A 16,729-nucleotide genomic window follows, 5' to 3' on the forward strand; every position below is an offset into this window, starting at 1 on the left:
GTGCACTATTGTCCTATTTTGGGGTTGGGTCAAGCAGTGTCCTTCCCCAAGAATGCTTGCTCTAAGCCAAATGCTTTAAGGCCAACCTCAGGTCTCATCTTTTCCTAGGAACCTGGCTTAATATACCTAACTTTTACAGTAACTCTTCCTTGTTCTGTATCCCATTATCTCTCATGAATGACGCCTGTATGTGAGAGTTAATGAAGGAAAATTGAGTTTTGCTTCGTGGCTTGAGTTTGAAATCTAATAGATTGTTCCTGCTCTCATCTGAACACAGTAACCATGAAATTCAACATCCCTTCCCTGCAGCGAGAACACATTCTTTCCTTAAATCAACGCCCCGGCTCTCTGTTGGCCCTCTTGTTGTTGCTTGGGTTTGATTCCTGATCTTTAAGCTCTATTACTGAAATGATCAATGGCCTCCTAACTTGACTGCTCATTCTTTAAGGGGAGAATTCCTATCTTGTCCATCCCCTGCATCTCTAATAGTTTGTGCAGTGCCTGGTAGAGGAGGTCCTCAGTAACTGTTTGATGGGTGAATGATTTGCTACAGCATTAGAAAGTGAAGTTCCACAGCTTCTTGACTTTACTTATTCTACCCATCAGGCAGAGTCCTTGAATTATTTCCATAGTTTCAGCGGTAAATTCATTTAATATGTTTAGTTCCCTGGTCAGTAGCTTTCACGAATTTATCTCCCATGCTCCCTAGCTGAAGTAAAATTTTTGTTACTGTAAGTTTGTTAATACAGAAACACTAGTGCAGTTAACAGTAAAAGAAATCTGGAGAAGGCTCCAAGGAAAAACAGTGGCTCATGTTAAAACGTGGAAGTGTAGAAGAAAGCCTCATGAGATAAGCATTAATTCTGATTTGACTGCTGCTTGTCATTTCTGGCCTATAGTTTAAAACCAAAATTTAAGACATAGAAGACACTTATAAGATAAATCAACTTGACACTCATTTCAGTTGGAGAAAATCTTAAGAAATGTAACTGGAAGTAACATTATTTAGCACAAAAGACAGCAGGTCCAAAGTAAAGCCCTGAAGAGATTCCAAAGAGTGTGGTATGTATAAAGATCAGGGCAATCCCGTTGATAACAATTATCAAATAGCTACTTCCTGTGTGAGGCACTGCATTAGATATGGTGGGAAATAAAAGGATAACAAAGACTCTTTGCCATAAAATTAATGAGATATATTCATAACCATAATTCAAGGAAGAAAATGATAATGTATCTTAGGACTGTCGAGATACAATATTAGATAAGATCAGAGGGAAGATTCTAAGAAGGCATCTGAGCTAGGTCTTAAAGGATCAGTAAACTTCGGGTGTCTATCAGCAGAATTACATCGTCTTACACTATTTGCTACTGCTTGATGTGAATTAATTTGATCTCCCATAACTATTTTGTAAGGACCTTGAACGTGAGGAACTGTTATCTTCTGCACTCCTATGGTATGCCAGGCTATACATAAGGTAGCCCTTCATACAGGTCTCCCTACAGGTGGGGCTGACAGAGAGGTGGGAGACTTACCCTCAGGCTGTGTTTCTACTCGTAGTGGAGCTGAACTCTCTCCGGAGCCATGTTTATTTTGAGCCATAACTCTAAAGATGTACACAGTCGCTGGCATTAGGTTTTGGATGGTTACCTGCATTTCTCCGGGGCGACTGGTATTTTCAACACGTTCCCTTTGGAGAAAGAGGGATCAATTAGGAAAATTTCCAGAATGTGCAGTTTCATTTTCATTGTAATGCCTATAGATACTGTATGACATCAAAATCTTAATAAATCTAAGTCAAATTAACTCTCAAAAAAGGAAACTTTTGGGGGTGGAACAGTGCACAGAATATGGACACTGGCAAAGAGCAATGTCATACATGTCTGATAAATCGCTGATGTTCTTGCTTAAACATTACTGATATTGCTGGCCATAATCACAACTTCCTTTCAGAAAAGACACAGAGAGTCTTCTTGGTGCCATCTCAAATGGGGCAGCTGGTCACCAATTCTGTACGCTTTAGGAATCACTGAATTTTAAGGGGTTATCCTCAGGGAGACATATAGAAGGTGACTATAGGTATAACCCAATTTTCACAGACAGTATCAAAGAATGCTGTGTACCTTCTGGATAACAGACTCTCAATAAAAAGAAAATTAGAGATTATTACTTTCAAAACTGAGAACATTAAAAATTCAAATGAATCCAGTCTATAAAGTAAGCTAATCATGACTCTGATTTTTATAATTTATTTCTTAAAACAAAAACTCTTCTTGAATGATTTTCAAACTGATTTGAAATGTTTAACAAATCCTATCACAAACAGTACAAATGGCCAGTGGTCTAGTGTTATGAGATGAAAACATAAAAAGTTATCAGTTAGGTTCTTTAAAAAGGTGGCCTCCAGGCTCTATTTTGGGGGCCTCTGTGTCCACACTTGGGCCCATAATTATGCTCAGTATACTGTACTCACTATAACAAAAACCAGATTATATTTGCTTTCAACAAATATTGTAAAGGAAAATACTTGTTTTAGACAAATAGCTGGTCTTTAAAAATTACTGATCATGTGAGGAAAGATCTGTGTCTATCTTGAGAGAGCAATAAAAGGGCCCAAAACTACTCTGTGGAAGAAATTATTTTAAATTACCTAATAATCTGTTGAATTAAATTCTTACTTTAAAATATTGATAATTTTCCCTGAAGCTACTGATTAAAATTTGTTTAGTTCTACATGACCATATGCCAATTTGTCTGATTGTGTGTGAACATTTGCATTTCGGAGATGTAAGCGTTTTTCAATAGTTTTCTATAGTTCTTTAAACTACGTTATTTTAATTAAAACAAACAAACAGTACCCACGCACAACGTATTTAGAAAGGTTGTCTGTCTACAGTCAGTTAGGTCCATTGGAAAAGAATATCATGGTAACAAAAGTTATTGCTCAGAGACACTTGAGATATCTATAGATATTATTTTCTCTTCAGCTAAACCTCTAAATCACAAGATTTAGAAGGAGAGTATCAACTGATTTCTTATGCTGTGAGGTTTCTGACACTTGATCCAATCACAAATGCTGTCTAAAAGGAAGTATGGTATTTGACACTTCATTAAATTAACAGCTCCACACCAGAGCACAGAATAGTCTGTTTCGCTCACTGTACGTGAAAGTTTAAACAAGTTCTCTCTCAGAAAGACAGCCAGGGGGAGGGGGGCACTATCTTATTTTAAATCAAAGTGAAAGAGTGTCTCATCCATGTTCACATACCACAGAAGCACTAGCAGAAGGCTCACACACAGAAGTAGCATCGCAAATGTGTGCGGAATGAATGAATGGAAATTTGCCTTTTGATGTGTAAATCTGATATAGTAATGATATCACGTTTATCTTTTTGTTTGTTCCTATGTAAAAGGGGAAAATACCTAGAACAAATGTCTACAGAAACATTACAATAAGAAAAAATCAGTAGTAGGTATGATTCCCTAGGATGAAACATCTAGCACCTGAAAAGGCTTCTAACAGTAGATTGGTCTGAGGTCCCAGAACCAAGTCTGTCTAGAAAAAAACTTTTGACTTCAGGAAAGATCCAGGGTGAGTTATGAAGGACAATTCTCATAAATGTGTGAGGTTATCATGGGTCTTAGGTTAGAATGTTTTAGTTAAGAGTCAAAAGAGAAAGGAAAAGATACACTTTATACTAAGACAGTGCTGGGCCAGAAGTTAGGAGCTCCAATTCTAGTTCTGGCAACACTACTAGCTTGCTAGGGGATCGCGGGAAGGTCACCAATTCTTTCTGGGCTTCAGTTTCTTCATGTATTAAATGAAAGAATGAGCCCAGGGTGGTGAACTTTTTCTTAAAGGGCTTGATAGTAAATATCTACAGGCCAAGATGCCAAATGAAAAATATTACCAACCATCTCCACAGCTAAAAATCCAAGTATAACTTTAGTTGGTCCTCCCTATCCACGGCTCTGCATCCGGGAATTAAACCAATTGTGGATCATGTAGTACTGTACTACGGATTTACTGAGAAAAACCCACATATAAGTGGATGTGTGCAGTTCAAACCCGTGTTGTTCAAGGGTCAACTGTAGTTACTTGTATAACCTATTAAAATGTAACCGTTTGAAAATGTAAAAACTATTCTTAGCTCTTGGGCCATAAAAATAAAAAGTTTGATTTGGCCCAGGGTCTATAGTTTGCCAGCTCCCGGACTAGACTAACAGATACGTAAGGCTTTGTCCAACTCTAAAATGCTATTAATTTCTGGAATAACTTACTCTGTACTTTCCATTTGGTGGCTAACAGAAAATACTGCTGTTTACATTAAAGGCATTGAAAAAAAAAGGTGAACATTTCATAGGTGAAATGGCAGAGGAAGGACCCTTTGGAATTTCAGGAAACTCAGGTACCCAACAGAATTATATAGCTCATGACCAAGGCACATAAGGCCACCTGGTGGTTGAATTATCAAATGCAGGAAGTAGGGGAATTTGTAAATGCAGGCAGCGGCATATATCCTCACATCGAAACGTTTTAAGTCTATGAAGATAATGTATTACCTTCATTTTTTAGATTAGAAAATTTAAACTTATAAAGGTTAAATAAATTTTGTTTATAAAACAAGTAACAGGGATCTAGTCTTTGACTTAGTGTTATTTCTATTCCTTCATTGCTTCTATTCAGAAATCATAATCTTAAAGTAATGAAGCGACAAAAATTATTATTACAATCTCCAAGAATATTCCTTTGAAATATTCCCCAGATTTATTCTGTCTGTTCCAAGTCACTGCTGTCATCTTCATCAGGGCCTACTGCATGCCTAGATCAACCTAACTACTACTGATCTGTCTCCCTGACTCCACTGCTTTTCCTCTCTAATCTTATGCAGTGCTCTCCAAGTACTGCTAATAAAAGCTGTTTAATAAAACCACAGTGTACACTTGCTCAGGAGTCTAAAATGGTCCCTTCTTAACTGATTATGTCAAAATCCCAACACTTGGCTCCAAACTTCCACTTTATTGTAGTCTCTTACTAATTCTGACCAAAAACTCTAGGCCAGAGCTTTCTTACTTTCCCATCCTTCCAACAACAGACAACACAAATTAAATTGGATCTTCCTTGCATCTCCTCTTTCTTCACATATACTTGCCCTGTCCTCCTGCCCTTGCCAATTTATCTTCTACATTTTTTCAATTCCAACTTCATTTATTAATCATCCCTGCTTATTTCAACACGATTCACTAATAAGTGATAGATTTTCATTAAAAACAAAAGTATATATAATTAAAAAAATTAGAAGTCCTAGTTTTTCTCCCTCCTTAAAACCTGTTCCACCCTGAGACCTAAAGGTGGCGTGTAGACCTGTATCTTGACATTTTGGGCAGGATAATTCTTTGTTTTGGTGGGTAGAGGGGAGCTGTCCTGTACATTGTAGGATGTTTATCAGCATCTCTGGCTTCTACTCACTAGATGGCAGTAAGCATCCCCTCCCATCTCAGTTGCAATAACCAAAAATGTCAGCAGACATTGCCAAATGCCCACTGGGAGATGGGGAGCAAAACTGTCCCTGGTTGAGAATCACTGATCTAGGCATTTATATACACATCAAAATACATAGATATAAGTCATTTAAAAAATTCCTGCATCATACTTCATATGGATATACATATGTTAACTATATGCCCATTCCTCTACCAATGGACATTTACTTTGTTTCCTTTTTTTAATCCTTAGAAATAATGCTACAATAAACATTTTTTATGAGTGTCCTATGTGTTTGTATATTGGCATATCTATAGGACAGACACCTAGAAGTGTAATTGTTGGGTTGAAAGGAATGTGCATTAAAAATTTTTTTTTAAATTCTGCCAAATCACCTTCTCCAAAGGCTCCTCTAATTTATACTGCCACCAAGAGCCTAGATTGGATTTAATCCCAACATTCATCTCACTTAACACTGGATATTATCAACTTAAAATTTCTGCCAGCCTTACAGGTAACTCACCATTTTGTATTTCCAAGATTGTTAGTAATGGTGAAAACTTTTTTTTTTAACTTGAATGGGCTTTCCACTAACTTCTTTGAGGCACCTACTTATACCATCTGCCTCATGAGATATCTTTTACTTGTGATTTGTAAAAGTTCTTTATATAGACTGGGTATCAATACAATCTTTTACAAATGTTAAGTTTTTTCCCAGCTTACCAGTTGATAATTTGATTTTGTTTATTACGTTTTATCACATGGAATTTTACAGTTATATAATAAACTCTGTCAATCTCTCCTATATGGTTCCTTAATTTTCTGTCTTCCTTTAAAAGATACGTTAAGTGATGAAAATAGTTTCTATATTTTCTTCTAATAGACTTAGAAGTTTTAAAAATACGTCTTGATACATCTATAACTTGTTGTTATACATAAGACAGAGATACAACTTTTATTCCTTCTATTAAATGGAGGTTAATTATCTCAACATTATTTCTTGAATAATTATTATTTCTCCACTCATTAGAATTACTCACTTAACAAGTATTTATTTAGTGCTACTTATAAGCCAGGCTCTGTTCCAGGTGATGGTAATACTCCGCTGAACAAGACAAACACCATGAATGCGTTAATAAGAAGAGAAAATTTCTGAGTATTAAGTGTTCTGAAAAAATACAACACAAAAGCTAAAAAACAAAATACAGTGGTATGTTACAGTGATGTTCTGGTAAATGTTTAACAACTGGCTCTGGTTTGTAGCACTTCTCACTGTAAATACTCCCTCTATGCCCAATTTTGAGCTACTGAGCCATGTCATCGGGTTTGCAAAATTTCCTGAAAATTTAACAACTGGCTTGGGAACAAGCCACCAAGTGCCCCACTGTGTGACAGTGACCAAGGGGCTAAGCTGGGTGGGTGGTCATGGAAGACCTGAGAAGGGATCATCTGAGGATGACGGACAAGAAGCCAGACAGTTATTTGTGAGGGAAATGCAGTTCTGGTAGAAGGAACAACAAGGGCAAAGGCCTTGTGATGCACATAAGCTTGTTTCTGAGGAATTACTAAAAGCTTTTTTCCTTCTGTGAAATCCCATGACGTTTGCAATGCGATCTAAAAGCCTACTGGAAACATTTTAAGACAGGTGCTGTCTGGTAGTAATATCTTGCCTTTCTGGGACTAGCTCTATGTTTCCTTATCTTTGTAACTCCCCAAACATCCAGTTCAGTGTTCGGATGAACATTCTATTACCCTGGGAGCAGCTCCACCTATCTGACTCAAATTATGTCACTCAGATGTCTCAAGAGTGTTAAACCAAGGGGTACTGACTTGACGAAGGTGCCTATACTTGCTGAACTTGCCAGTCTGGTATTAAATACAATATATATCAAATGTAAGCACCCTTGTAGAAATACAAGCTTTATTTCATGGGTTAGGGCCGTAACCAAAACAGATTATTTTAGTTTTCTTATTTTGGTGTGAAGTAACAGCACAATGAAGGAATCTACTCAGCAATATTCAGAGTACACAGTCAGCATGTGGCATGGTACCTCCCAAAGAGTTTATAACCTGGTTGGGAAAACAACACAAATACACGTAAAATAACAGAAGAGTAACAACTATGGTAGTATTAGATCATGTGTCATCATAATTAAGTGCCAATATCAGTGGCACATACATACAAGAGAAAAGCTGTATGTGCTAAAAAAGGTAGAGAAAGATTTATGAGGGCTTCATGGGGCTTAGTCTGGGCCAAGAAAGATTAACTGAATTTTAGTTTTAGTTGAAAAACGCTTTTTTCAAGGGGGAAGTGACTGAAGAGAACAGACTGGGAAAAAAGGCTGCATAGTGACAGGAATTAGACTGGTTTCATTAGAAAGTGAGCTAAACTGGGGTTAAAGGAAAATAAGGTTGGATAGATAAAACAAAGGTAGACTGTGGAGTAAAGCAGCCTGGTGATTCTGGAGAATCTCCAAAAGCAATGGAGAGGCAACGTGAGTTCCTGAAAGAGGTGGAGATGGAGAGAAATTTAATGAAATGCTGTTTTAGGAAAATGAGTCACTGAATACTCTTGTGTCATCAAGGAGACCCCCCCCACCCCACCCCAGAGCTCAGCAGCCCACATCCAGGTAAGGGTGCAGACAGATATTCATTAAGATTACTTTAATAACTACCTTAATTTCTAGAATCTGAAAGTTCTAAGAAAGACATAGCCTATGGGTTGTGCTTGACTGAATCTTATGAAAAAACGGTAGCCCTGGTTACATTTTAATACTTCTAACTTAAATAACTCTCTCCCCAAGTCATCCCAGAGAGGCAGGAAAGAATACCAGGACTTCACTCTGTTTAGGAATTTACTTTTAATGACCTAAAACTAGGTCATCTCGGTGATCATATATTCTGGACTGAAAGTTGGTACAGATTCTACACAGTAAAGAGTCAGGGTGGGGACGTCTGGTCTTGGGTGGACAAGATGCAACCAACCGGCTCCAGACGTACAGGCACTTACCTAGCAATCCCCTCCTTGGTGTAGAAGACAGAGTAGGTAAGGTTGTCCCCATGAGGATCTGATGCAGGTGTCCGCCATGTCAATTTGATGAAGCGGGTAGAGACCAGGGAGGCCACGACATCCCGAGGAGCTGAAGGCAGTGGTCCAGTTGTGGCTGGTGCTAGATGGTCAGTAGTGGCACTGGTCAGTGAAGTGGGAGGTAATGTTGGGATGGCAACATCTTGTCATGTGCAAATATTGGGGAATATGAAGGGCAAACCACGACGGTTTTAAAAAAGAGAACAGAAAAAACAAAAAACAAAAAAGAAATAAACAAAACCACGATGGGAAATAAAATAAAATGAATGAACATAAAAAAGGTCATTAAACTGAAGGCTAACATGCAGGCCAGGGGTAACTACTGAAAACTAATGGGCACTAGTCAAGGCACATCACTGCAGAGCAAGCAGACTTTCTGGTCACTATAATGGCTGTGGGCAAGGGACAGGGAGTGTGACAGCTAAGAATAAAACATTTCACAGAAGGACACATCAGTCCCCAAGTAATTTTCTTTAATTCTGAAAGCAGCATGCATCATCTGTCGAACTTTGCACATAAAAGTCCTATATATGATAAAACCTCAATATTTTTCCCCACTTTATCAAAATATGGAATAATGTGTGTAGTATGGATGGGCCTAATTACACTCAACATAGGCCCCAGACTATCATGACCTCACTGCAGAGCTGTGTGTGCCTTTAGCTCTGCAGGAGATTCAAGAGCCAGATCTTCAACTGGAGTCTAATATTAAAGTTTGCACTCTGTATTTGGCAATACCCAGGGAAGTCTGATAACCTTTCTCAATTCACTAAGTTATAGTTCATTTCCTCTTATCAATTCATTTGACTACAACAGTATAAAATCGTGCATCACAAATTCCAAAGTCACACAAATATAATACTAATTAGGTAGCATATCTGTTTGGCACAGTCCTCACTGCAGTGTAATAGATTACGACGGCTTGCAGACCTCAGGGACTTGATGGGACAGATGAAGCAGTGGCAAATCAGAGCTCTGCAAGTCGAAAGCCTCTGTCTGTATGCCCGGAGTCAGCCCATTCTGTTGTTGGACACTTCTGACTTTAGAAGTCCATTCCTAATATTAACCTAAAATCTCCTTCACCTTGGAGTATACATTTAATCTCACAATTTTCAACTGACGGAATTCATTAGAATTCTGTCATAACCTTAATGGGGAAATAAGAAGAGAGGCAGAGAGGAAAGCATGACAATTCTGGACCTCGTTTTCAATGAAATGGCAGGACAACAACCTCCTGAAAATGTCTATGAATTACAGGAGAATCTTTTAAAGTGAGGCAGTCTAAATAATTATGCCACAGAGAATAAATTCTCCAAGGGAAAGGCAGAGGAAGACCAACGTAAAGTCTCTAGACAGCTACCATTTATTGAGCACTTTCTACATGGCACTCTCGCTCTTTACATGGACTCATTCAATCCTTACAACTCTGTGAAATAGGTACTATCATTGTATCTCTATATTATATATGGAGACTGACATTTAAAAAAGCTAAATCACCCTTCCTAGGAATAGGAAGTGGTGGAGTGTTAACACCAGCCATGGTTTTTAGCTTAAGAGGCCTCTGGATTTAGCCAATAGAAGTTTATAGTCCTTGCTGTGCCACTCAGGGTTATGGGAGCAGTCAGGGACTCTTGTTTGTTTTTGTCAACTCCCCTTGCCCCCAAGTCCCGAGAAGGCAATGCAAAGGGCCCAGGATGAATGCCTGCACATGCAGTAGGTGTTACAGGAGAAAAACCCTGAGCTTGTGGGGTTTACCACTTTCATAGCAAGGGAAAGCAAGCTCCAGACAAAGAATGGACCTGCTGTGGATATCTTTTTTTTTTTTTTTAACATCTTTATTGGAGTATAATTTACAATGGTGTGTTAGTTTCTGCTTTATAACAAAGTGAATCAGCCATACATATACATATATCCCCATATCTCCTCCCTCTTGCATCTCCCTCCCACCTGCCCTATCCCACCCCTCTAGGTGGTCACAAACCACCAAGCTGATCTCCCTGTGCTGTGTGGCTGCTTCCCACTAGCTATCTATTTTACATTTGGTAGTGTATATATGTCCATGCCACTCTACATGTAATTTAATTCTGTTGTGTTTGGAGACATACTTTGTATGGTTTCAGCCTTTTAAAAGGTACTGAAACTTGATTTCTGTCCCAGCATATAGTCTATCCTAGCAATTGTTCCATATGTGCTTGGTAAAAACCTGTATCTGTAGTTGTTGGGTGGAGAGTCTACGATGTCAGCTAGGTCAAGTTGACTGACAGGATTGCTTAAGTCCTCTATACTCTTTCTAATTGTTTTATCAGTTTTTGAGAGTAGGATATTGAAATCTCCAACTGTTATCATTGATTTATGTATTTCTTTGAATATACCAATTATAAATGCATATACATCTAACAAAAGAGCCCCAAAATATATGAATCCAAAGAAATCTGTGAAAACCTCAAATATTTGGAACTCAAAAAACGTACTCCTAAATAACCCGAGTCAATGAAGAAATAGCAAGAAAAAATTTTTAAAAATATTTTTAACTGACTGAAATGAGAATACAACATATTAAAAATGAAGGGACGCAGTTAAAGCAGTGCTTAGAGGGAAATTAAAATACCTTTACTAGAAGATAAGTCTCACATGAATTACCTAAGGTTCTACCTTACTGAAGAGTGTAGACCTTAAGCTTTTTTTCTTTTCTTAATATAGCAGGTTAAGCTTTTTCACACACACAAATAAAGGTAACCATGTGAGGTGATGGATGTGTTAACTAACTTAATTGTTGGAATTCTTTCACAATGTATATGTATCAAATCATTATGTTGTACACTTTAAATATATTACCATTTATTTGTCAATTATACCTCAATAAAGCTGGAAAAAATTAAATTAAATTTTAACCACATTCTTAAAAAAATACAAGGGTAAGAAATTAAGAGAAGATGTAAGCTACCAAAATAAAAAATAAAAGAGGGGACAATGCTATGAATCCCACAGATATTAAAAATTGTAAGGGAATATTATGAACAAATTTATGCCAATAAATCAGACAACTTAAAGGAAATAAACACGTTCCCAGGAAGACAAAAATTACCAAACCTACTCAAGAAGAAATACAAAATCTAGACAGAATAGATAGAAAAATTTAAATAAAAATCTTCCCACAGTGGAAAAGTCCAAGCCCAGACGGTTTCACTGGTGAATGCTATCAAATATTTAAAAGAAGAATTAATACTAGTCCTTCACAACTCTTTCAGAAAAAGAGTAGAAACACTTCCAACTCATTTTGTGAGGCTAGCATTACTCTGATATAAAAGCCAAAGATACCACATGAAAAGAAAACTACAGAACAACCCTCGTGATCATAGATACAAAAATCTTTAACAAAATATTAGCAAACCATATTTGGTAACATAGTAAGAGGATTATAAACCATGATCAAGTAGAATTTATCATAGGAATTCAAGACTAGTTTAACATCCAAAAACCAATGTAACATATTAACAGAAAAAAAATTGATAATCTCAATAGATGCAGAAAAAGCATTTGACAAAATCAAACACCTATTCATAATAAAAACTCTCAACAAATTAGGAAAAGAAGTAAACTTCCTCAACCTAAAAAACCTATGGTGAACATTATACTTAAATGGTGAAGGAATAAATGCTTTTTCCCCAACGTTGGAAATAAGGATGTTAGCTCCTGCTTCTTATATTAAGCATTGTACTGGTCCAAGCCAGTGCAAGAAGGCAAGAAAAAGAGAAAAACTGAATAAAGATTAAAAAGGAAAAAGTAATACTGTTTTTATTTGTAATTAATAATTAACTGAGTAGAAAACCCTAATGAATCTAGCAAAAAAAAAAAAAAAAGCTACCAAAACGAATAAATATGTTTAGCAAGGTCATAGGATACAAGGTCAATATATAAAAACCAACTCTATTTCTCTACACTAGGAATGAACAATCCAAAACTAAAATTAAGAAAACAACTCCATTTACAACAGCATCAAAAAAGAATAAAATATTTAAGAATAAATTTAATGGAAGAAGCGTAAGATTTGTACCCTGAAAACTACAACTCATTGCTGAGAGAAATTTTTTAAACTCTAAATAAATAAAGATCTAAATGAAAAGATCTAAATAAATAAATGTTCATGGATTAGAAGACTTAATGTAGTTAAGATGATAAGCTGCCCCTAAAATTTAATATTAAGATCTGCAAAAGATCTAGAATAGCCAAAATAATTCTGAAAAAGAAGCAAATGGTTGGAGGACTTGGATTACCCAATTTCAAAACTTACTATAAAGCTCTAGTAATTGAGACAGTCCAGCATATGAATAGGCATATAGATCAGTGAAAGAGAATTGAGAGTCCAGAAGTATGCCCTTATATTTGTGATCAACTGATTTTCAGCTAAGGTGTCCAGAAGTTTCAATATGGGAAGAACAGTCTTTTCAACAACTGGTGCTGGTACAACTACATAACCCCATGCAAAGCAATGAACTTAGATCCTTACTTAACACCACATACAAAGATTAACTCAAAACAGCTCCTAGACTTAATAGAAGAACTAAAACTTCTGAAAAAATATACAGGGGAAAGTCTTTGTGCCTTGGGTTAGAAAAGTATTCTTAGACATGATAACAAAAGCACAAGATACAGAAGAAAAAAACAGATAAGTTATATTTTATTAAAAATAAAAACTTCAGCACATTAAGGAAAACACAACTAAGTAAATGATAAGCCAGAGACTGGCAGAAAATACTTCCAAAGCGTGTATCTGATGCAGGACTAGAACATATAATTCAGAATATATATTCAGGATCAGAATATATAATGAACTTTTATAAATTAGTAAGAAAACAAGCCAATTTAAAAATGGGCAAAAGACTTGAAAAGTCATTTCACCAAAAAGAATATACAAATGGCTAATAAACATGTGAAAATGTGCTCAACATCAATGTCATTAGGAAAACGTGAATTAAAATCACAATAAGATACTACTACAGGGACTTCCCTGATGGCGCAGTGGTTAAGAATCCACCTGCCAATGCAGGGGACACGGGTTCGATCCCTGGTCCAGGAAGATCCCACATGCCGTGGAGCAACGAAGTCCTTGTGCCACAACTACTGAGCCTGTGCTCTAGAGCCCATGAGCCACAACTACTGAGCCCGCAAGCCACAACTACTGAAGCCTGTGCGCCTAGAGCCCGTGCTCCGCAACAAGAGAAGCAACCGCGATAAGAAGCCCATGCATTGCAACGAAGACCAAACACAGCCAAAAATTAATAATTTAAAAAAAAAGATACTACTACACACCCACTACAACGGTTACAAACAAAAAAAGTACACAGTACTTAGTGTTGGAAAAACTGGAATCCTCATACATTGTTGGGAATGTATTAATTCTTTCAATTGATGAACATGAACTGTCTCCATTTATTATTTACGTCTTTAATTTCTTTAAAAAATGTTTTATAGTTTTCTGAGCATAAGTTGTGAACTTCTTTTGTTAAATTTATTAAGTATTTTATTCTTTTTGATGCTATGATACATGAAATTGTTTTCTTAATTTCAATCTCAGATTGTTCCTGCAAGTATATATAAACACAAATGATTTATGTATACTGATACTGACTTGCTAAGCTTATTTATTAGTTCTAATAGTTTACTCATGGATTCTTCATGATTTTCTGTATACAAAACGATGTTATCTGTAGAGAGTTTTACATATCATACTTCAATAATACTGTTGAAAAGAATGAAATGGTTTAGACTGACTAGTTGCAACAATTAAACAATATTTTTTTTCTAGTATAAAATAGCAATAGTTACTGAGTCCTAGGACCTTTCTGTTGCTCAAAGCACCTGAGCTTAAAATCAACCTATCTGAAGTCATCACAAAATTAAAATGTCCAGAAACTACTCAAAGGTTTCACAGGTATGCCAACTGATTATCAAGGATCCTAAAGCATAAGTGAACTATACAGATATCTAGGCCAAATGTAGTAAAAATCTGTTACTTTAAAAAAAAAAAAAAAGGTCTGATTATATTAAGAATTAGGCTGGTTGCTTTTCCTTCTGCCACCAGAGTTCATTTGTGAAAATAAAAGATCTGATGATGTGCTCGCTTTGGCAGCACACATACTAAAATTGGAACAATACAGAGAATATTAGCATGCTCCCTGCGCAAGGATGACACGCAAATTCGTGAAGGGTTCCATATTTTTAAAAATTCTCTAGAAGGGATCAATAGCAGAATAACTGAGGCAGAAAAATGCATAAGTGACCTGAAAGATAAAATAGTGGAAATAACTACTACAGAGCAGAATAAAGAAAAAAGAATGAAAAGAATTGAGGACGGTCTCAGAGACTTCTGGGACAACATTAAATGCACCAACATTCGAATTATAGGGGTTCCAGAAGAAGAAGACAATAGGAAAGGGACTGAGAAAATATTTGAAGAGATTATAGTTGAAAACTTCCCAAATATGGGAAAGGAAATAGTTAATCAAGTCCAGGAAGCACAGAGATTCCCATACAGGATAAATCCAAGGAGAAACACGCCAAGACACATATTAATCAAACTATCAAAAATTAAATACAAAGAAAAAATATTAAAAGCAGCAAGGGAAAAACAAAAAAAAACATACAAGGGAATCCCTGTAAGGTTAACAGCTGATCTTTCAGCAGAAACTCTGTAAGCCGAAGGGATTGGGAGAACATATTTAAAGTGATGAAGGAGAAAAACCTACAACCAAGATTACTCTACCCAGCAAGGATCTCATTCAGATTTGACGGAGAAATTAAAACCTTTACAGACAAGCAAAAGCTGAGAGAATTCAGCACCACCAAACCAGCTTTACAACAAATGCTAAAGGAACTTCTCTAGGCAGGAAACACAAGAGAAGGAAAAGACCTACAATAACAAACCCAAAACAATTAAGAAAACGGTAATAGGAACATACATATTGATAACTACCTTAAATGTAAATGGATTAAATGCCTCAACCAAAAGACACAGACTGACTGAATGGATACAAAAACAAGACCCGTATATATGCTGTCTACAAGAGACCCACTTCACACCTAGGGACACATACAGACTGAAAGTGAGGGGATGGAAAAAGATATTCCATGCAAATGGAAATCAAAAGAAAGCTGGAGTAGCAATTCCCATATCAGACAAAATAGACGTCAAAACAAAGACTATTACAAGAGACAAAGAAGGACACTACATAATGATCAAGGGATCAATCCAAGAAGAAGATATAACAATTGTAAATATTTATGCACCCAACATAGGAGAATCTCAATACATAAGGCAAATACTAACAGCCACAAAGGGGAAATCGACAGTAACACAATCATAGCAGGGGACTTTAACACCCTACTTTCACCAATGGACAGATCATCCAAAATGAAAATAAATAAGGAAACACAAGCCTTAAATGATACATTAAACAAGATGGACTTGATACTTATAGGACATTCCATCCAAAAACAACAGAATACACTTTCTTCTCAAGTGCTCATGGAACATTCTCCAGGATAGATCATATCTTGGGTCACAAATCAAGCCTTGGTAAATTTAAGAAAATTGAAATCATATCAAGTATCTCTTCCGACCACAACACTATGAGACTAGATATCAATTACAGGAAAAAATCTGTAAAAAATACAAACACATGGAGGCTAAACAACACACTACTTAATAACCAAGAGATCACTGAAGAAATCAAAGAGGAAATTAAAAAATACCTACAAACAAATGACAATGAAAACACAACGACCCAAAACCTATGGGATGCAGCTAAAGCAGTTCTAAGAGGGAAGTTTATAGCAATACAATCCTACCTTAAGAAACAAGAAACATCTCAAATAAACAACCTAACCGTACACCTAAAGCAATTAGAGAAAGAAGAAAAGAACCCCAAAGTTAGCAGAAGGAAAGAAATCATAAAGATCAGATCAGAAATAAATGAAAAAGAAATGAAGGAAACAATAGCAAAAATCAATAAAACTAAAAGTTGGTTCTTTGAGAAGACAAAATTGATAAACCATTAGCCAGACTCATCAAGAAAAAAAGGGAGAAAACTCAAATCAATAGAATTAGAAATGAAAAAGGGGAAGTAACAACTGACACCGCAGAAATACAAAGGATCAT

The 16,729-nt window shown here is 36.4% G+C and overlaps 1 protein-coding gene and 1 non-coding gene across 10 annotated transcripts in view; one reads left to right on the top strand and one right to left on the bottom strand.

Moving 5' to 3' along the window:
- The window catches only part of NEO1 (neogenin 1), a 240,219-nt gene that overhangs the window by 55,067 nt on the left and 168,423 nt on the right, over positions 1-16,729 (bottom strand). For 6 of the 9 annotated variants that reach the window (XM_061180088.1, XM_061180090.1, XM_061180089.1 and 3 more), the window contains 2 exons: positions 8,494-8,713; positions 1,534-1,688 (listed from right to left, as the gene is read on the bottom strand). In XM_061180088.1, the coding sequence (XP_061036071.1) occupies positions 1,534-1,688; positions 8,494-8,713 (375 nt within the window). The remainder of the gene's footprint in view (positions 1-1,533; positions 1,689-8,493; positions 8,714-16,729) is intronic. The other 3 variants (XM_061180093.1, XM_061180091.1, XM_061180086.1) reach the window with 1 other exon arrangement.
- Positions 14,686-14,792, top strand: LOC133085811 (U6 spliceosomal RNA). Its single transcript, XR_009699605.1, has one exon. It is a non-coding gene; the product is annotated as a U6 spliceosomal RNA (small nuclear RNA).

Source organism: Eubalaena glacialis, chromosome 2 (genome assembly GCF_028564815.1).
Source record: "Eubalaena glacialis isolate mEubGla1 chromosome 2, mEubGla1.1.hap2.+ XY, whole genome shotgun sequence".
In the NCBI taxonomy this organism is placed as follows: Eukaryota; Metazoa; Chordata; class Mammalia; order Artiodactyla; family Balaenidae; genus Eubalaena; species Eubalaena glacialis.